Genomic DNA, 21,436 nt, shown 5'->3' with positions numbered 1-21,436 from the left:
TCTCTCTCTGTGTCTTTGTCTGCCTCAGTCTCTTTGTCTCTGTCTCTCTGTCTCTGTCTCTCTCCTAGCACCACTTCCACCTCTCTTCTTCTATTATCTCTTCTTCCTATTTATCCCTCTCATATAATTATGAACTTCTAAAGCTAGAAGGAGCTATAGCATCATGAAGAAACATAAAGGTGAAGGGGCTGATCCATAGTTACTCAGTTTGCCTGTATCCGAATTTGAACTTTTGGCTTCTAGTCTAGCATTCTTTCCACTATAGCTTGCTTTCTTTCCCATTATCTCGTTTCTTCCTGTTTGCATTCTATGCTCCTGGCCCTCACTCCTTCCTACTTCTCCTGCCCCCATCTAAGGAGAAGTCCTGGAAATAGGACTTGGAAGAGGGGGTGGGTCCGAGACTCACATGTTGAAGAGGTTGAGACCAATGCGGTAGAGCCTCTTTCGAAGGGTGTCAGTAGAGAGTGTGGGGGACTTGCAGCTGGCGGGGTTCTCGCAGTGGTACCGGGGCAGGCTCAGTATCATAGCCTGGAGGGCTTCCTTTGAGGCTGACACCTCTGAGCTGGACTTGGCAGATTTTGTGGAGGTGCTGCTGCTGCTCAGTTGCTCTGAGTTATCACCAGTCTCCGTCTCACCCCCTTTGATTGACTCTCCTGCCTCCTCTTCTTCGTCCTCTTCGTCACCCATCGCCCCCTCAGCCGCCTGCCCATTGGTATTCACGTCCCCGCCAGCCCCAACGTCGGTCCACGTGTGGCCAGTGGTTGAAGCAGATGAAGTCACGACGGGGGAGGTCAAAGCCGCAGCCCCCCCTGCCTCTTCTGCCTCCCCTTTGCCTGCTGCCGGGACTAGTCCAACCTGAGTCTCTTGTCCTCCCAGGCAGTTGGCCACAGAAACAGCTGTGGAGGAGGAGACAGAGATGTTCTTACTGGCGATCTGCACGGTGACGTCCCGGAAAGCCATCATGAGGGTGCTCCTGCTTTTGGGCAGCCCGCCCCCTGACCCACTGCCCTCTTCTTCCTCCTCCAGGCTCAGTTCTGCAGCTTCCTCCTGCTCCTTCAGTTCTGTCTCCAGACCGGGGGGCCCCATCCCTCCAGCATGGAAGGTCTCGTGGAACTCGTAGGAGCCCCCTTCCTGGAGGGAGCACATAGTCTTCAGGCTCCAGGTGCTGAGAGCGTCGTCTATGGACTTGGCCAGGGATTGGACTTGCTCCGTGAAGGAATCCTCCAGCTCCGTGAGCGTGCCTGTGATGGTGGCTGGCAGGGATGGAGAGCGGACCAGGGGCAGTCCCATCAGCCCATAGCCCTCCATCAGAGCCTTCTCTGCTGCAAAAGTCTCTGGATTGGGGACCCGCACCTTGCGCAGGGAAATACGCCGAGGGAATCGGCTTTCAAGCAGCGAGTTGCGTATCTTCTCGAAGTTCTTGCTAAGCTGATATTGGCGGAAGGCTGTCTGAATGGTGCAAGCTGCTCGCCGGGACACCAAATGGCCTCCGTATTTGTGTTCTAGCATTTCAATCTGCAACACAACACAAAAGAGAGAGAAAGGGGTTGGCATGGCACGGGAGGACGGGGGCACCCCCAGAAGCGTCTACGCCCTGGGGCTGGCTAGCCATTCAGAGTCCCAGGAGCAATCATCACTGAGGTGAAACTCTCTCCTGAACTTTGACAAAGTCCGGGCAATGCCACCTGGGATTTACAGGGAGAAAATCTGCAACCTCTGCACTGTCGGAAAAACAAAGGCCCATAATGCAAGGGTGGGAAGCAGAGTTCTCGAGGTGGTAGAACCAATAGCAGCAAAGACTTTAAGGGCTGATAATGTGTGCTGTTAGATGGGGGTGGGAATCTATAGATAGCAGATGGGAAGGAAAGGGACCTTATTAGGCTTTGAGCAATTGCTGCTGTCCGTGTTTATTGGCCCCATCCTGAAAATTGCTGGTTTCCTCATTGGCCACCTAGCAAGTGACTGATTGCCCTCTGGAGCAGTATAATCCAGGCTAAATCTTGTTTCTCGGAGAAAGCTAAGATTTATTCAGAGGGACAACTAAGAGTTATTGCTGGGAAGAGGTCCTTTGGGGTGCCGAGGAAACAAGGTTAAGGAGAAAGGGTTGGGCTGGGGGAGGGAGATAGCAACATCCCGGAGATGTATTAACCTCCGTCAAAATTACACTGCAAGTGAGTTTGTCTTCGATGCCCTTCTGACCTCCACTTTTGTCCCTGTTCAATCTCAGAAGCTGTTTCTGTGGAATTTCTGTGTTAGGAAAGGATCGCTCATTCACACTAAAAAGTTAATAGCATAAGCTTTAAATATATCTTTGGAATCACAAAATTGTATAGCTGGAAGTGACCTTAGAGGTCATCTGGTTAAGGAATGCTTAAGCGTAGGTCCATGGACCACAGAGATTTCAGGGGGTCTTGAACTTGGATAGAAAAAAAATGGCATCTTTATTTTCACTAACCTCTGACTAAAATTCAGGAGTTCCTTTAATTATGAATAGAAGCATTAAAACATCCTTCTGAGAAGGAGTTGATAGATTTCACCAGACTGCCAAACGTAGTAAATGATAGAAGAGAAACTAGTTCCATTTTATCAATAAGAAAATTGGGCCCAGAGAGGGAAAGGACAATAATAATATAGCTAATAAATGGCAAGGAAGGAATGCTAACCCAGGCCTCCTGGCTCTAAATTCAGTCCTCTTTCTAATTTACTACAATGTCACTCTTCTCAGGGGTAATTACCTTTAAATTGGAGGACAATTCTTAAATCAAATGCCTGAATTTTACATTTTAGGACATAGCCAGACATAGTCCTTGGGGGAGATTGGGAGGGAGTATAAGCATAGAGCAAAGGGGGGAGGGGAAAAACTAATCAATTTGATGAGATCATAGGGCACAGGCCTTTGTTAGGTGGACAACCATCTCATGTAGAACAATCAATCAGCAAATGTTTATTAAGCATCTGCTGTGGCCCTGGACTGTGATAGCATAGGCCTGGCCTCTTGCTAGGGAATTCCTCTATTTGATTTCCAGTGACTGGGACTGCCTCTACGATGATTGGCAACAGAGAGTTCAGGGGACCCCCTATGATCCTCCATACAAAAGTGAGCTCAGTCCTCTCTTTTTGGCTCTGTGACTCTCCTCCTTGAACTTCCAGACCAAAATGCAGCTAAAGGGAATGGGGAAATGTCTTCCTTTCCAACCTCTATCAGCACTATTGGTGACTCATAGGTGACACATGACAGTGCTACTTCTATATAATCAGAAAAAAAAGAATGAAAGATATTGTAACCACACCTTAGTCTCTCATGTAGACAATGAGAGTGGAATGCTCTAGGCTTTCTTTGTTGTTCAGTTGTTATTGACTGATTTTTGGGGGGATTTTCTCGGCCAAGATATTGGAGAGGTTTGCTATTTCCTTCTGCAGATCATTTCCAGATAAGGCAAACAGGACTAAGTGATTTGGCCCACAGCTAGTAAGTGTCTGAGGCCACATTTGAACTCAGTTCCTGCACTCTATCCACTATACCACCTAGCTATCTTTTCTAGATTCCCAGAATCTAGCTTCATGGTAAGGGGAGGAAGAACATTTTTTCTTATAGCATCATTTTTGAGAGTTGCTTCATAATGGGTAACCTCGATTTAAGAGTTTCCAAATACAAGAATTTCGTCTTGTATCATTATATATTGTCTGAATTGTCTAGGAGAGAAGATTTCGTCTGTGAAGTATTCACTTTGGAGAAAGAAGAGGGTTCACATAGTTCCTCCAAAGTGATCTACTTGAAGAACAAAGCCAAAGAGATGTTAGGGCAATGAAGAAAGGAAATTCCTTGTTCAGCACCTGCCAAAATAGCTTTTGCTCCTGGGGCAAAAGTCTAAACCACGAGTGTTACCAGGAATCTGTGTAGAGGTCATTTAGGATCCTAGAAAAGAGGGCTTTTTTTTGAATGACAAAGTTGCCTGATAACTCCCAACCAGTGCTCAGGAAATCCCCTGTCTCTGGCTAGGTTGTATCATAAGATCACGCTTCCTGAAAGATTTCAGTCATATCGTGTGGGCAATCAGTATCCTGCACATGGATATGAATGGCTAGAACTGACATGAAGAAAACTATTGTATGTGTTAGTATTAAAATAAGATCCTGAATTCTAGAGCTGAAAAGGATAGTAAGAACTTCCCAAAAGGGAGAGTGCATGGAGAAGAGTAAGTTGATAGAGCACTGGAACGCCAGTTAGTCCTGAGTTCAAATCCCCGTATATTAGCTGTTTACTTAAGTTTTCTCATCTATACAATGGGGATAATAATAGCACTTATCTCTCAGAGTTGTCCTAAAGATCAAATGAAATATTTGTAAAGACTATGGTATAGTGCCTACTATGTAGCAGTCACTATAAATATTAGCTATTATTATTGTTATGTATCTTTCATCCCAATGGCTCTTGAGGACTCCCTTATCTTTTAAGTCCCCTGGTACTCTACAATATATTGTAATTTTTAGTGCATACACTCAATTGGTAGCAGTGGCAGAAATGTCCATGGGAGGCTCCCACAATACTCAACATCCTCAATATCCAGTTGCTACCAGCCTAAAGTTTTCCAAGGGCAGGTCTAGAATGGATGTTTGCATACCTCATTCTACAAGACAAATCCTCTCCTTGTTATTTCCTTCCTAATATTAAAAAAACCTATTTTAAAGAAAAGAATTGATAAAATACCTACCAACTGTAATAGTTTGTAACATAATCACAAAATGTAGTGTTTGGAGGAGGTGGTGCAAGACAGGTCTTGCACCTGTCTTGCACCAGGTATTAGAGATTATTTAGTCCTTCCTCTGTATTGTATAGATGAGGAAATTGTAGCCCCTGGCCCTACTTAGCTAAGATTATATAGCTAGTTCATTAAAATTAAAAATCCATATTTTCTGATTCTATTCTAGCAACTGAAAATGCTTAATTTGTGGTTTCCTTTTCTTATTATCTGCCTATTGAATATTATTCTTTAAAAATTTTAAAAACACAGAGAAGAGTGTCTGTGATGAGCCAAGATCTGGAACCTGAATATATTGCTTTGACTTTGACCTTTTCTACTTATTACCTCTTGATTTAGGGCAAGTCAGTTCATATCTCTCAGGGACTCAGACCCCTCTCTGTAAAATAAGTCGATTTTTAAGGTCCATTTCATCTTTAAATTAGACTATTCTAAAACCAGATCCCTCCATTTGAACCTCACCACTGAGGTGCCCCATAGACATATCAAGCTCAATATGTCCAAAATGAAACTCATGAAATCTCTCCCCAGGCCCATTTCTTCTTCATATTTCTCATTTCAGCTAAAATTATATTTACAATCATACAGATTAGAAACCTCAGAGTTATACTTAATTCTTTTCTCTAATTCCTCATCTCCCTCCCACCCCACCAGTACCATCCCCACATCTTTCAAAGTTGCTGGATTATACCTTTACAATATTTCCTGCTCATGCTCATCATTTGGAGAATGGCTGAACAGGTTATGGTATATAAGAAACAATCAATAGCATGATTTCAGAGAGGCCTAGAGAGACTTACATGAACTGATGCTAAGTGAAATGAGTAGAACCAAGAGAACATTGTACACAGCAACAACAAGACTGTATGATGATCAATTCTGATGTATATAACTCTTCTCAAAATGACATGATTCAGGCCAGTTCCAATGATCTTATAATGAAGAGAGCCAGTTGTACCCAGAGAGAGAACTGTGGGAACTGAGAATGGACCAGAACATCGTATTTTCACATTTTTGTTGTTGTTTGCATTTTGTTTTCTTTCTCATTTTTTCTTTTTAATATGATATTTCTTGTGCAGCATGATAATTGTGGAACTATGTATAAAAGAATTGCACATGTTTGACATATATTGAATTATGTGCCATGTAGGGGAGGGGTGGGAGGAAGGGAGGGAAAAATTTAAAACATAAGGTTTTGCAAGGATGAATGTTGAAAATTATCCATGCACATGTTTTGAAAATAAAAGGCTTTAATAAAAAAAAAAACACTAGAAGGAAAGAAGGAAGAAAGAACCCAAGTATTTATTAAGCACCTACTATGTGCCAGGCAGTGTGCTGTGTTTTACAAATCTTATTTCATTTGGTCTTCATATTAACCTCAGATGGAAGTATTATTATTATCCACATTTTGAATTGAGGAAACTGAGAAAAATAGACCATTAAGTGACTTGCCCAGGTGATGCAACTGAGGTTGGATTTGAAATGGATTTTGTGATTTGGTTCTTAAGTTGTCAAGTTTTCTTGACTCCAGGTTCAGAATTTTGTCCCCTTCACCATCTACCTGTCTCTAATGATATATAACTATTACCCTAAATCAGGTCATTATTGCTTCTTGCTTCTTGCTATTACAATATCACCACCACCTACTTACTCTCCCTAATTCCATTCTTTTCCCTTTCCTGTCCATCTTCATATAGCTGCTATATTTCTATCTCTATCAGTCACATCTGGCCTTATTGCCCCACTTTTTCCCTTATTCCCTTTATTCCCTCAACTCAAAATTCTTCTATGGATTTCTCTTGTTGCTGAGGTAAAACACAAACTCCTCCACTGGACACTTAAAAGCCCTCCCTGAGGCTTTGACTTCTTTTCCAGATTTCCCCTCCCATATTTTCCCCACTTCATGTATCCTTCCTTATGGATAATTTAGTTATTTCCCAAACTTGATGTTCCATTTCTTATCTCCATGACTTTATGCAGGTTGGCCCCCAGGCCTGGAATGCACTCTCTCCTGACCTCTGCTTATTTTTTGTCAATCTATAATTGTTTTGTTAAGTGCTAACTATGTAATAGACACTGGACTAGGCAGTGGGGATATAAAGAAAGGTTAAAAACATGGTCCCTGCCTTCAAAGGTGACATACAAATAACAGTATGTGTACAAGATTATATAGTGTCAATAGAAGGTGACCTCAGAGGAAAGGCATGAAAATTGGTTGGCTGAGAAGGTGAGATAGGAAGAGAGATTAGGAAAAGTTTCTGAAAAAGGTAGGTTTTCAACTGAATCTTCAAGGAAACCAAGGAATCCAGGGAAGGCAGGAATCAAAAGCAAGAACATTCTGGTCATGGAGGGCATCAGTGAAAAGGCAGCTAGAGAACATTAGGTACAAAGAATACAAAGAAGACAAGTGTTATTGGATTGTAGAGTACAATAGTGGGAGTAAATTGTAGGAAGACTGGAAAAGTAGTAAGGGATGAGTTTGTAAATGGCTTTAAATGCTAAGCAGAGTTTTTTATATTTGATCCTGAAGATCAGAGGAAGCCACAGGATTTGGAGAGGAGGTGGTAGGCGACATGGTCAGATCTGTACTTTAGGAAAATTATTTGGCAGCTGAATGTAGAATGAACTGACAAGAAGTCAGACTAGTGACTAGGAGACCAACCAGAAATCTATTGAAAAAATCCATGAGGAAATGAGTACTCATACTAGGATGACAGTTGTAAGAGAGAAGAGAGGGGGACATATAGGGAAGTAATGTTGGTAAAAACAATAAGACTTAACAGCAGATTAGATATGTGGACTGAATCAAGAAGAATAATCCTAGACTGCAAGCCTAGATGACTGAGAAGATAATGATGCCCTCAAAAATAAGAGGAAAGTTGGAGAGAAGGGAGGGTTGGTTGGCAAGAGGTGAGTTAATGAGTTCATGTCGAGTTTAAGATGCCTGTATGACATCCGGTTTGAGATGGTAAGACTGGAGCTCAGGGAAGATATTAGCTGAATAAATAGATCTGTAAATCTATAATCTGCAAAAGTGAAAATCATCTTGCAGCATTCATGGTAACTGATATGATCACCAAGTGAGATAATAAAGGGAAAAGAAATGAAGGCTGAGGAAAGAATATTGGGTTACACCCACAGTTAGTGAGATTGAACTGGAGGAAGATCCAGCTAAGGAATTAGTCAGATATGTAGGAGGAAGCAATGTCATGAAAAGCTAAGGACAGAGGGTCCAGAAGACAGTTTTCTACAATAATTATTAAAGACTGCAGAGAGGTCAAGGAGAATGAAGATTGAAAAAAAAGCCATTAGAACTTGAAATTAAGAGATCACTGGCAGAAAAAGTGAAGGCAATAAGTGGGGGTTGCTTTCTTAAGGAGTTTAGCCACAAAAGGGAGGACACATGCAATAATTGCAAAGTTTACGAACAGGTTAAGTGGAACACTTGTGGATGATATCAAGGAGATTAAGGGGATGACTAAGTCTGTAAAGCTAAGATTTAGTGGAGGTCATGGGAAATAAGTTAGTTGAGAAATTGGGAAGTAAGGTGTTTGAGGGAGTGTCAATAACACTCTAATAATACTGCTTCTAAAAATGAGAGTAGGAGTAGGGATGGAGAGAAGGATTTTAAACAAGTCATTGAACTCATTGAGAAAGAAAGAAGTATATTTTTTGGGGTCAATAGATAGCAATTACCAGAATTTTGATTGGATGATAAATCAGGATTGATGTTTTTATTATTTATTATTTTACTGAGTAAATTGTGATAGTGGGAGAATCTGGAAATAGCAATAGGAAGGAGGAGTATTCTTACCTCCCCACTGTGACCAGAGCTGGTTAGGGATATGAATGAAAGTGTAATAAGTAGTAGAAATGGTGGCTAAAGGCACAGTGTTATCAGATGGAGTCAGGTCTCAGTGGGAGTTAGAAGATGGAAAGACTGAAAAGAAAAGTTTTAAAATGAAAGCAAGTTTGCAAATTGTAAAGCAGTCATGGAAGAAGTTGGTAGTCCTGGAGTGGAACATTTTGGGATAGGGTTGAAGGTATGGAAGTAAGGAAGCAGGTAGTCTGGAATAGAAAATTGGCATTGTGCAGCAACTGCAAAATGAAAGGCAGGATCTAACAAGTCAAAATGGATCCAGAGAAAGCCACTACAGCAAAGATAGAGACCTGAATATGAGTCAAATCTTGACTCAGGGACCACTTCCTGTTTAAACTTTCTTTTTCCTTCGTATTGTTGTGAATTGCTTCTCCTCAAATTATCTTAAATTTGCTTTTCTACAAATAGAAATTTTGTTTTAAGAAGAATGTAAATTTCTTTCTTTCCTTCCTTCCTTCCTTCCTTCCTTCCTTCCTTCCTTCCTTCCTTCCTTCCTTCCTTCCTTCCTTCCTTCCTTCCTTCCTTCCTTCCTTCCTTCCTTCCTTCCTTCCTTCCTTCCTTCCTTCCTTCCTTCCTTCCTTCCTTCTTTCCTTTCTTTTTCTCTCTCTCTCTTTCTTTCTTTTCTTTCTTTTTCTTTTTTTTTTTTTTTTGCTTAGGGATTTAGGGTTAAGTGAATTGCCCAGGGTCACAGGTAGGAAAGCCAGATTTGAAATCAGGTCCTCCTGACTTCAGGGCCACTGATCTATCCACAGTGCTACCTCGCTGCCCATCAGAATGTAAATTTCTTGAGACATAAAACATTTCTTGACCACATAAGTTACAGAGATAACAAATATAAGCAAACAAGACAGTCCCTACCCTCAAAGAGCTTATATTCTAAGTAGAAATAAACAAAACATGAAGCACAGCTGGAAAGGGAATAGAGAGGTTGCCTATGCTCTGCTGATAAGGAGGGGCAATGAGGAAAGTGAATTAGGTTGGGAACATTGAGATCAGGGATTGTTTTGACTTTTGTCTTCACTATTTCAGCATTTAGCCTAGTGTCTGGTATATGAGTGCCATAGCACTTAATAATTGCTGGGGCATTGCCAATCATCTTGACTTTTGTTTTGCCATTGGACTCCCAGGACTCTGGAGGAGATAGTGGGGCTAATGACTTTGCATAGCTCTGGAACATCACCTTCATGATGTCATTGGTCATCTTCAAGCACAAAGGAGGAACAACAATTTAATAATTTCTTGTTGGATTAAATAGAGTGACATTCCAAGACAGACTTTGGAATCTGGAGCATGGAGGTAGACATAGAAGCAATGTACCTTTTGTTTATTAGTTCCACTTTAAAAAAATATATATAGGCAAAAACCAAAATGTTATTTATTAATTTGTATATTTATTTGATTGTTTTTGATCAAATGAGAAAATGTGTGAAATGCTTTGTCAGCCTTAAAGCCCCTTACAAATACTAGTTATTAAGTGGTAGCTCTTATTCTTCATAGTTAAGCTTGCCTATCCATCTTTCTGCTTCTTTCCAATTCAACCCTCTGCAAGGTAATTTAGATAGCCCATTGTTAGATCTGGAGTCAAAAAAGTTATCTTCCTGAGTTCAAATCTGTCCTTAGACACTTACTAGCTGTGTGACCTTAGATAAATCACTTAATCCTAATTGCCTCAGTTTCCTCATCTGTCAAAAGAGCTGAAAGAGAGAGTGCCTTTGCCAAGAAAATTCAAAATGAGTCACTAAGAACTGGGCATTATTGAAACAATTAAGCAACCACAACAACAATATATTCCTATGCTTCCTCATCACCCAACACTCTTCAATCTGTGTCTCATTCCCACCATGTCACTGGGATGTTTCTCCTAACAAGACTCCTTAAAGGAAAGAAATGTTATATTTCATCTTTGTATTCCCAGGCTCTTAGCAGTTTACTTTGCACATAATGGGTGCTTAAAGTTTGTTATTGACTATCAATAATTTCCTAAATGCCAAATTCAAAGATTTTTCCTTGGTGCTCATCCTCAAGCTTTATGTAGTTTCTGATATTATTAAATACTTTCTAGTCTCTTTGTCTCTGTGAAACAAAACTCTTCTCTTTTTCTTCCTTTTTTCAGTGGATTTCTTCATCTCCCCTTAAAGTTATTGTTTCTAAAAAACTTTGCTCTTTATCTTGTCTCTGTTCCTTTCTCTATCTCTCTCCCCCTTTTCCTTTCCCCTCCCTCTCTTTCTCCTTCTCCCTCCCTCCCTCTTTCTCTCTCATTCTCTTCCTCCTTTTCTTCCCCTCCCTCCTTCCCTTCTTTTCTCTTCTTTCCTCCTCCTCTCCCCTTCCCTCTCTCTCCCCTCACTCCCTCTTTCTCTCTCCCTACCTTTATTTTTCTCCTTCTCTCTTCTCTCTCCCTCTCTCCCCCTCCCTCCCTCTCTTTCATTCCCTCTTTCCCTCCCCCTTTCTCCTTCCCTCCCTCCTCTACTTCCCTTCCTCCCTCCCTCTATTTTCCTCCTTCTCTCTCCTTCCCTTCTCTCTGTCTTTGTCTGTCTCTGCCTCTGTCTCTGTGTCTCTGTGTCTTTCTGTCTCTCTGTCTCTTTCTGTCTCTGTCTGTCTCTCTCTCTCTCCCCTCTACTGATGATCTTATTCTTTTTTTATTATTAATTTTATAATTATATTTTTGACAGTATATATGCATGTGTAATTTTTTAATAAACATAATCCCCTTGTATTCATTTTTCCAGATTTTCCCCTCCCTCCCTCTACTCCCTTCCCCCCGATGACAGGCAATCCCATACATTTTTACATGTGTTTACAGTATAAACCTAGATACAATATATGTGTGTAAAATACCATTTTTCTTGTTGCACAATAAGCATTAGATTCCGAAGGTATAAGTAAACCTGGGGTAGATAGGACAGTAGTGCTAAACAATTTTACATTCACTTTCCCAGTGTTTCCTTCTCTGGGTGTAGTTTGTTTTTCTGTCCCATCATTGATCAACTGGAAGTGAGTTTGGATCTTCTTTATGTTGAAGATATGGTGGACCTTATTCAAAATGACTTTCAAAAAACTATCTCTTTGCCTACTCTTCTTCTTTGCAAATAATAAAATAATTCACATTTACAGTCAGGCATAGCAATTGGAGATTTAGCCTCAAAGTAAAGAAGTCTTGGGTTTTCAAGTGCTTTCTACTCTAACATATATTGGCTATGTGACCTTGGGCAAGTGATTTAAACTCTCCTCAGTGACCAAGTAAGCTCTCTAAAGCTGAATACTACAAAAAAGTGACTAATCTGAATTGGCAGAGGGAGAATGCACACTGGGGTTTCTCTACACCAGTAAAATCGTAGGTCTGAATATATACAGTAGTTCTCTACATGTGTCCAAATATAGCTGCTAGATATAATCAATCAATAAGCATTTACTGAGTAGCTACAATGTGCCAGGTACTGTGCTAGATGTTAAATATGAAAAAAGTGAAACAATTAGTACTCTCAAAAAGCATAAACAAAGATGTTTCCATATAAAGAGATAAATGTCTCGATAGTGTTACTATTGAAATTAAGGTAAACTGAAGCAACAAAGTTCCAAGCACATTCAATTTATTGTTAAGGCTAGTAAAGGCTAGTAAAAGTTACCAGTATTTTATTAGATACAGGGTCTTTAGCTTCTCAGCAAGTCAAAAGACCTTAAATGAAGGCTGATGGATAATTTTTACAGACAAAAAAAAGGGCAGGGAAAAAAAAAACAATAGAAGGAAGATGAAGAAACCAATATGATTGGTTACAAAGCCTGAAACATCATAGGCACAGGGACAATACAATTGGGTGGAAATTAGAAATGAGGGCAAGCAACTTCTCCTTCCATCTTATCAGTAGGAAATTCAGATTGATTTAATCCATCTTCAAGAATAACTGATGTCATATAAAAAACAGATTTCTTCTAATTGGTCAAAGACACCTAGTGATACAGATATAATAGGTTAGTTTTAATTAAATTGATTAATGGGAAAACTGAACTTTTAAACTTAATTCAGAGAAAAAGATTGAATTTCCAAACTTTGAGACAAAGAAATATGAAGTAGGCAGTTATACAAAATGTCAGTAGTAATACAGCATGGGATCAATTATAAAAATAAATACAATGTCAATTTGATTTTCTCAATACCTAGATAGATCTTTCAGATCTATGTAAAGCACATTTGAGTCATGAAGAGTCAGATATGAGTAAAATGACTGAACAATACCACCATCCAAATATCCTCACAATAGTCATGTGACATGAATAGGACAAATATTATTATTCTCCAAATGAAGTTTTGCTATTCCTGTGTTACAAAGCAAGAAATTGAATTAGAATTTGCCAAGTCTATAATTTTGTGCAATATTCAAGTCCTCTAGTTTCTTTCTACACAACATCTCTTATATGTATCCTCTCTTCTTTTTTTATTGTTGCTACTTTATTCCAAGTCCTCATTATCACTTGCCAACAATATTGCAAAAAACTCCTTACTGGTCTTCCTGCCCTCTCATTCTGCCCCTTCTTCATCCTTCATACAAGATAACTCTGTTATTGACTATTACATAAAATTCAAAATCCTTTGCCTGGCATTCAAAGCATCTTTACAATCAGGTACAACAATTAGAACCTCAAAGTAAGGAAGCCCTTCTATATGTGCTAAACTACAAAAAAAACCTATTTGTCTTCTGTTAGATACATCCTATTCTATCCTACTTTCTTTTCTTTCTTTCCTTTTTTTTGTTCATCCTTTCTACTTGGAATATCATGCTAGCTCTGCAGAAACAACCAGCGGGAGTCCTGAGGCTAGCTGGGTTCAGAGAAATCTTCAGCCCCAACTATAGGAACTTTCACCTCCCAGAGAAGTCTGGAGAGTGAGGGTCTGTGTCTCAGAAGGTTGAGTGCACTTTGACTGATAAGGAACACCAGGCCCAGCTGTGCTGCTGAGACACTGATCTGAGAGAGAAGGAACCAGCCCACCCAGTGAATGCATAAGCAGTGGGTCAGAGGCAATGTTGGCTGGGGGCACTTGCAGGAGGGGGCAGTTCTTGGTTTGGGGTTCCAAGTCAGAGAGGAGAGTTGAAATAAAGCTAAAGGCACCATTCCCTCACTCCAGGATGATACTAATAGTTATCATTAAAATAAAATAAAAAGCAGAAAGAACCCAAATCATAGAAACTTATTATGGGAATAGAGAAGACTAGAGTTCATCTGCAGAAGAGGACATTGAAGTTAAAAAAAAAAAGCTTCTTCTATCTCAAAGCATAACATTAAATGGTTACCTGCCCAAAAAGAACTTATAAAACTCAAAAAAAGAAATTAAAAGTCAAATGAGAGAGATTGAGGGGGGGGATAAGAACCATCTCAGAAAGATTGTGAGAAAAAAGTTAACCAACTAGAAAAAGAGATATAGAGTTTTAAAGGAGAAAAAAATTCTTAAAAAATTAGAATTGGGCAAGGGGAAACCAGTGAAAGTTATACAATATAAAGAAATAAGGGGAGAGAGAACAAGATAAGGTAGGGTATAGAAGGATATATAACTAGGAGTGGGGCAAGCCATGTATATTAATGGGAAAGGGATAAAGAGGGACAGAAAGGGTAGGGGGAGAAGATTAGGGAAGAATCCATGAGTGGGGGAAGGTTAAGTAATAGCAAGGCAAGTTAAGTAGAACTAAAGTAAAAGAGTTAACATGAATAGGAAATAAGAGATGTATACAAACATAATAACAAGGATCCATAGGTTGCATAAATATTTATACATATATTGAATCTAATATATTTTAATATATTTAACATGTATTGGACTCCCTGCCACCTAGGGGATAGGGTGGGGGGAAGGAGGGGAAAAGTTGGAACAGAAGGCTTTGCAAAGGTTAATGTTGAAAAATTACCCATGCATATGTTTTATAAATGAAAAGCTTTAATTAAAAAAAAATAGGGCTAGTCATCATTTATCTCAAAGTCAAACTTAAAGATTTAATCAAGACAGACATCTACATTAGATCTGGCCATATTAATATTGTTTTAGATACATATCTATGTATGTATATATGTATGCATGCATATGAATATATGTATGCATATAGCTGTATACTATGAGCATATAGATATATGTATGTGAAGAGGTGGTGATATGAATATATATGTATAAATGTATGTGTCTAACACATATATATATATATGTATAAATGTGTGTATATAAATATAAATATATAAATAACAATATACCTGTGTGGGAGATAAAAAGGGGGAAATAAGGTAAAAAGTGCACAAGCAGAGAATAAAATAATTAACTACAAGGAAGCAAAGAAAAAATGGATAGTCACAAATATAATCTTTTCTATTATTATATATGCTTTCTTGAAATGGAAACTTATTGTTACATATTTTGTATCCTTCCTGATGTTGTGCTAGGCACATGACATGTTTTGTTTTGTTTTTGTTTTTCCTTTTTCTGTCTTTCTTTTTTCATTTTTTTCTTATTTTGTATTTAGCTTTAAACAAAAAAAAATTTTTAAACAATAAAATAAAATTCAGTTCAAATGCTATCTCCTCTTTGAAACTTTTCCTGATCCTCCCAAACCTTAACATCTATTTGCCTCTTAGACAATACTTAGTTTTTATCCATCTCTCCTATTTTCCTCTTAGACAATATTTAGTTTTTATCCACCTCTCCTCCCCATACATGGTGAACTGCATAAGGATAGGGACCAGATCTTATCTATGTTTGGTATTTCACCCTAACATCTAGACAGCACCCTGCAAGTAAGGGATGCTTAATAAAGATCTCTGAATGAATTTCTCCATCATTCTTTCAAACAAAACATCACAAACTTTTTTTTATCTCTCATCTCTTTAACTGTATTGCTCTCTCAAAATAAATACTACATCCATGTCTGGACCCTGTGCCAGAAGCAGTTAGTCAACAGCATTTATTTAGTACCTACTATATACCAGGTACTGTACTAAGTTGGAAAGCATCTAATTTTGGAAGCATAATATTAGAACTAGAATGGATTTAGAAAAATCATATACCATTTGAATTAGAAGTTGCCTTTGAGATCATCTAGATTACATCAAAGTATGTCCTATGGAATCCTTGTGTTCTGTGCAAAGGAAATAGGGGTTCCCATGAATGTAGGAATCAGAGCTGGAAGGAACCTTAGAGATCATCTTGTTTACATTTTATGGATTAGGGGTGCCCAGTGCCCAGGGTTTGAGAGCATCAATATTAGTAGAATCAGTGCAAACCCTATAATTCAAGTGTTAGTCTTCAGTTCTTTTCCCACTACAATAATCTTAATAAAATCATGTCTTCTTGGCTAAATTGTATATATCTCAAATATTTGTTACATGTAATATTTGGGATGGTATGAAAGTAGGTTTACTTTTCTGTATTTTACTCCAAAACTCACCCTTCTCACTTTGTCCTGCAGTTATTTTCTCTCTTCATATTCTCCAGATTTGTCTTTATATGTTACTCTCAAAAGTATTCAGTTAGCAAATTTGTTTTTTCAGAAAGGTAAAGTGATTTGCATAGGTGCTCACAATTAGTGGCAGAGCTAACATTAGAACTCTGACCATCTTATTCCTGAGTCTGGTGCTTTTCACTCTACTATCCCAATCTCTGCTATCATGCCCAGTCCATTAGCTGCTACTAGAGACTCAGATACCTCCAGGAGTATTTCTTTTTTCCCTTTTCTTTATTAATTATTTTATTTTTTTCTGGTTACAAAGGTATATATTTTTTTAATATGAATCATGTTGGGAGAGAAAAAATCAGAACATAAAGGGAAAAACCATGAGTGAGGGGAAAAAAACAGAAAAAAGTGAACATAGCATGTGTTGATTTATATTCTGTCTCTATAGTACTTTTTTCTAGATGCAGATGGCATTTTTTACCCAAAGTTTATTTGAATTGCCTTGGACCCCCATAGATATTTCAACTGAAATATCAGAAAATCTTTCTACACTCTGAGTCTTCACCTCCATTTTTAGGAAATTCCAGGCCTGTGTCTTATAAAAACAATGAGACAGGGAACATAACTGGAAGGTACTAAGGAGAGAGCAGGCAGTGTGACTATGTCTGAGATGAGTATATAAATCCATTATGCCACAAGGATCATCCCAGGAAAAGCAGACAATTTTACATACTAGGGGGTGGAGGAATTATATAAAAGGCATGAGTCCTAGCAGGGAGTTTTTGGAAGAGTAGCAAGAACATAGATGATGTTTGTTTGTCTGAGAGTCATTTGCTTTTAGAGCCTGCCCATGCAGGGTCCATAGACCTCAGTTGTCAATAATGTCTAATGACTCCTACAGAGTTCTTTATGGCTCTCTTTGGCTCAGCAGTTTCACAGATTTTCACCTAACTCTGGTTTTATTCCCCTTCTCTAATTAGCATCTAAGAAACAGGATACAGGGACAGAGTTGAAGATAAAGAGTCTCCAGAGATGAGGAAAGGCCAATTGGAGACGGAAGGATGCGGGGAGCATCTCTCTTGACTTATTCCAAGTCCTGTGCATCATCGGTAATTACTGCTTAGTCACTCCTCCCTAAACAGCTGTCTTCCGCTAACACCAGAGGTGAGAGGGGCTTTAGAACAGGGTTCCATTTCTCTAATGTGCCTCTTAAAGTTAATTAGTAGGCTTCATTTTGATGACTTGGGGCCTTGGGGCCTACACCAATTGGAACGGATAGGAGATTGATGCTAAGTTGAGCTGGGGGTGGAAGGAGGGTGGCTGTCAGAACCTTACCATATATATGGTTACCATGGACATGGGACAGATGTGAGGTATATTAGGTCCTGGAGAAGATGTCAGAACTCATGTTTAAAGGTGTTTTTTCCCTGAGATTTAGATCAGTGTTTCCAAAACCAAATCATACTTGGACATAAAATATCTAAATTCTCTAGTGAAGACTCCTCCATCCTCCACAGCCTCAATAAAGTGAATAACTCTCAGTGACTCAGAGAGCAGGAAGAAGAAATAGGAGAGAAAAGGCAGCCAGAGGTAGGTGGACCAAGATACAAGTCACAAGAGGGAGAAGGAGAAAGGGAAGCCAAGATTTTAAAAAATGTATAGGTTCTAAAAAAGTAATTATTTTTGTAATTAAAGATTTGAAGACCAGTAGCAATTTGTTCCAGAATGACATCTAGAAAACAAGAATTTTAAAAAAAAAATCCATATGGATCAACCAAGGTTTTGACCACAGCAAATCAAACCTAAAAATTTATTTTTAAGATCACAGTCCATTTGTCCTGGGGTGAGAAAACTAATTAGGTAGCAGAGGACAAGCAACAAGTAGTAGGCATGAGGGAGGAGTACAAAAGTACCCAACCTAGGAGAGAGGTCACAAGGGATTTGGGAAATTCAGATATAGCTCTATAACTGGAGAAGCATACAAAAGTGACATCTGCCTAAATCTCAGGCTTGGCAAAAAGAGGAAGCCAAGGGTTCTTTCTGGACCTTTCACAGAATAGGCAACTGAACAAGGCTGTAAAATTCCCCTTGTAGAAAGCTTCTATTTAAAGAATGGGGTGCCCATTTTCCTACACAGGAAAAAACCATATGATACATGTCATCAGAGAAATGTATGATTAGAGAAGAAGATAGGCCCCCTGGCATGGTAAGAACGAGGGATAGCCACAGGATATATCATGTACTTCATCAATATCCATTCAATGGGACGAGAACAAAAGGAAAGTTCCCAACACATTGGTGGATATCCCTTGCCAAATTTATGAGAGGACACAGATAAGTCATCCAAGATGGAAACCACAAATAGATTGCTATTTGCATTACTGGACAAGTGATCACATATCTAATGGAGTTGGAGTATACATCTTTTTGGAAGAATTTTTATTTCTTCAAGGTCTGGAGACAAGGGAATGAATGAGATGAGTCAAAGAGAACTTTTTTTTTCTTTTTTTTTTTCAAAGAGAATTTTTCCGTCTTTTCCAGGATCCCAAATGCTTATAGTTAGATTTCTGCTACTCTTACTCATATGTGTATAAAATTCCTTCTATTCTCTACAGACTGATTCTTTCACCCACTCCTTTTCCCTTGTCCTAATCATTCCACCATTTTACCCTTGAGTAAATATGTCTTGGTAACACAGGGATCCTTAGTATGATCACCTCCACACCTTGGTCAGGGTAGAGGGAATCATATGAGCTGGTATCATCTCTCAAATTTGGAATATTAATTCTTTCTAGCAGACTATGATTAGCCACATTCTGCATATTCCATTTAATCAGAATTGAATTGGATGAGGAAAATGGGGAGAAGAGGGATTATTTGACCTGCCCAAGATTTAAAAGAGCATTCGAACACTGATTCAAGCTCAGAATTTTTTCACTAAATCATGCTATCTCACTGACTACCTTGATGGAAGGCAACATTTTGTTGTTGTTGAGTCATGTCCAATTCTTCATGAGCCCATAGTTAATAAAGTGGAACAAGGATTGAATCTGGACTCAGACAACTGGATTCTAATCCTGTCCTCTTACCAATTGTTTGACTGTGGGAAAATAAAATAATTTGTTTTCCTCCTATAGTAAAATGGGGATAACCATAGCTGCCTTGTCTGCCTCACAGAATTGTTTTAAAGGTGTATACTATAACAATTATTATTACTGGGCAGGTTTAGAAGAGTAGAACAGAGAAGAGTTCCATGGAGGAAATCATATATGAGCAATGAAAACTGAGGGGAAAGGGCAAATTAGATGGCAGGCTTGTCTAGAAGCTGAGAGAACTCTTTCAACCTGAAAATGGAGAATTCTAGAGGACCTGAAGGGAGTCCTAGCTGTTAGCTGGAAAAAACCTCAGATCATTTATTAACATTTCAGACCCTGAAGAGTTAACTTGGCTTAAGTTAAGGGGAAACAAGAACTCAGGTCCAATGCCTCCTAATGTGTCATTCATGTCACCATGCCATATTGCTTCCCTCAAATCTTAGACTTAGCACCTTTGCATGTCTCTAAATATGATACCACTGACTTCCTTTTTTTCTCTTTCTTCCCCATCAAGGAGTAACCAAGTTAAGTGAGGGGAACAGGGGAATCCAAGATTATAATGAGGAATTGTAAAGTTTTATGTGTGGCAGATAGGCATTGTAACGGATAATATGTTCTATTTGGAGTCATGAAGATCTGAATTTGAATCCTGCCTCAGACACTTATTAGCTGGGCACTTGACTTTTGAAATACCCAGTTTTCTCAGCGGTACATTGGGGATAATAATAGCACCTACCTATCAAGGTTGTTGTGAAGATCAAATAACATATTTGGAAAGTACTTTGTAAACCTTAAACTGTTATATAAATGCTAGCTATTATTGTTGTTGCTATTATTGTTGTTGTCTGTGCCCATTGCATGAGGAAGGAGGTGGATAAAACAGGTGAGGAAGCAGTCACTGATACTTGGGGAATATGTGGGTAGAAGCTGGCTATAGAGGTGACACAGAGCTCCACACATTTGAGTGGGATAAGCTCAGGACACCTTAATCTGAGCAGACCCCAAACCAGAAGAGCGTTCTGGAAAAAGGAACTGGCCAGTTTGGCAGGAGAAAGAAAAAAAAGAGGTCAAGCATTTCTTTCTCTATCCCAAATGGTACTATATCTCATGATATACTAGCTAACCCCCTCATGAGAATCAGCAGAAAACCATCAGCAAATTTAAAGCTGGCCAGCAGGTTCACTGATAAAATTATTTTTATGGAATGATTCTTTGTACCTTTTGTATTATTTATAGATTAATTTTTCCTTGGGCATACATTCTTAGCAAGCTCACTTGGATCCTAGATTGTACAGTAGGGAAATACAAAAGAAAGGTTAGTACTGAGCAAGAAGCATTGAATTATGATTGCAATGTAAGAATGATTAGCAAAGTAGGAATTGGACTTCATTGGACTTCAGACAAACAAGGGTTTGAGGTATTAATTAAGAGGATTCATCTACTATTTCAGGATGGTCAGCATGGCCCTACCACCAGTGTTTTCACAGAAGAAACTTAAACATATTATAATCACAGAATTATAGAATTTAGAGTTGCAAGGACTTTAGCAGCCATGCAATCCTATTGATAACCAAAAGGAAATTCCACTTTGTCTTTCTCTACAAATATACATCCGGTCCTACTTGGAGAATTTCAGATTGGGAGAACCCACCATCTCTTAGGGCAGTCCATTCCACTTTAGTTGCACTCCCATTGTTGGGGGGTGTTTCCTGATATCTAGTCTAAATTTATCTCTTCTCAACTTTCACCCGTTTCTTCTGGTTCTGCCCTCTGGGTCCAAACAGAACAAATCTAATACTTCCTCTATGTGACAGCTCTCACAACACTGGAATATACCTGTCACATATTCTTGAGTTTTCTCTAGGCTAAACATCCCTGATTCCTTCCATCAATTCTTCAATGACATAGATTGATTCTCTTTACTATTATAGTTGTCCTTTCCTTTATGCTTGCCAGCTTATCAATATCCTTAAGCTAGGTGCCCAGAAATGAACACAATATTCCAGATGAGATCTGATCAGGACAGAGTACAAAGGAACTACCCTCTCCCTTTTCCTGGAAGCTATGCTTCTTTTTAATGAAGTCCAAGATCACATTAGCATTTTTGGCTGCCACATCTCATTGCTGACTCATATGAGCTTGCAGCCCACAGATACCTCCAGATCTATTGCCTAATCATGTCTCCTTCATCCTGTACTTTTGAAGCTGATTTTCAAATCCATGTAAGACTTTTTACATTGATCCTATTTATCTTTTCGTGTATAGTAGTATAGCATA

The 21,436-nt window shown here is 39.0% G+C and overlaps 1 protein-coding gene across 1 annotated transcript in view; it reads right to left on the bottom strand.

Annotated features, from left to right (window-relative positions):
* Positions 1-21,436, bottom strand: part of IQSEC3 (IQ motif and Sec7 domain ArfGEF 3) — a 156,422-nt gene that overhangs the window by 50,542 nt on the left and 84,444 nt on the right. Inside the window, 1 exon segment of the mRNA XM_074269310.1 lies at positions 407-1,515. Within this exon segment, the coding sequence (XP_074125411.1) occupies positions 407-1,515 (1,109 nt within the window).

The sequence above is a fragment of the Sminthopsis crassicaudata genome, chromosome 5, assembly GCF_048593235.1.
Source record: "Sminthopsis crassicaudata isolate SCR6 chromosome 5, ASM4859323v1, whole genome shotgun sequence".
Taxonomy (NCBI): domain Eukaryota; kingdom Metazoa; phylum Chordata; class Mammalia; order Dasyuromorphia; family Dasyuridae; genus Sminthopsis; species Sminthopsis crassicaudata.
This window is presented reverse-complemented; position numbering and strand designations above follow the sequence as displayed.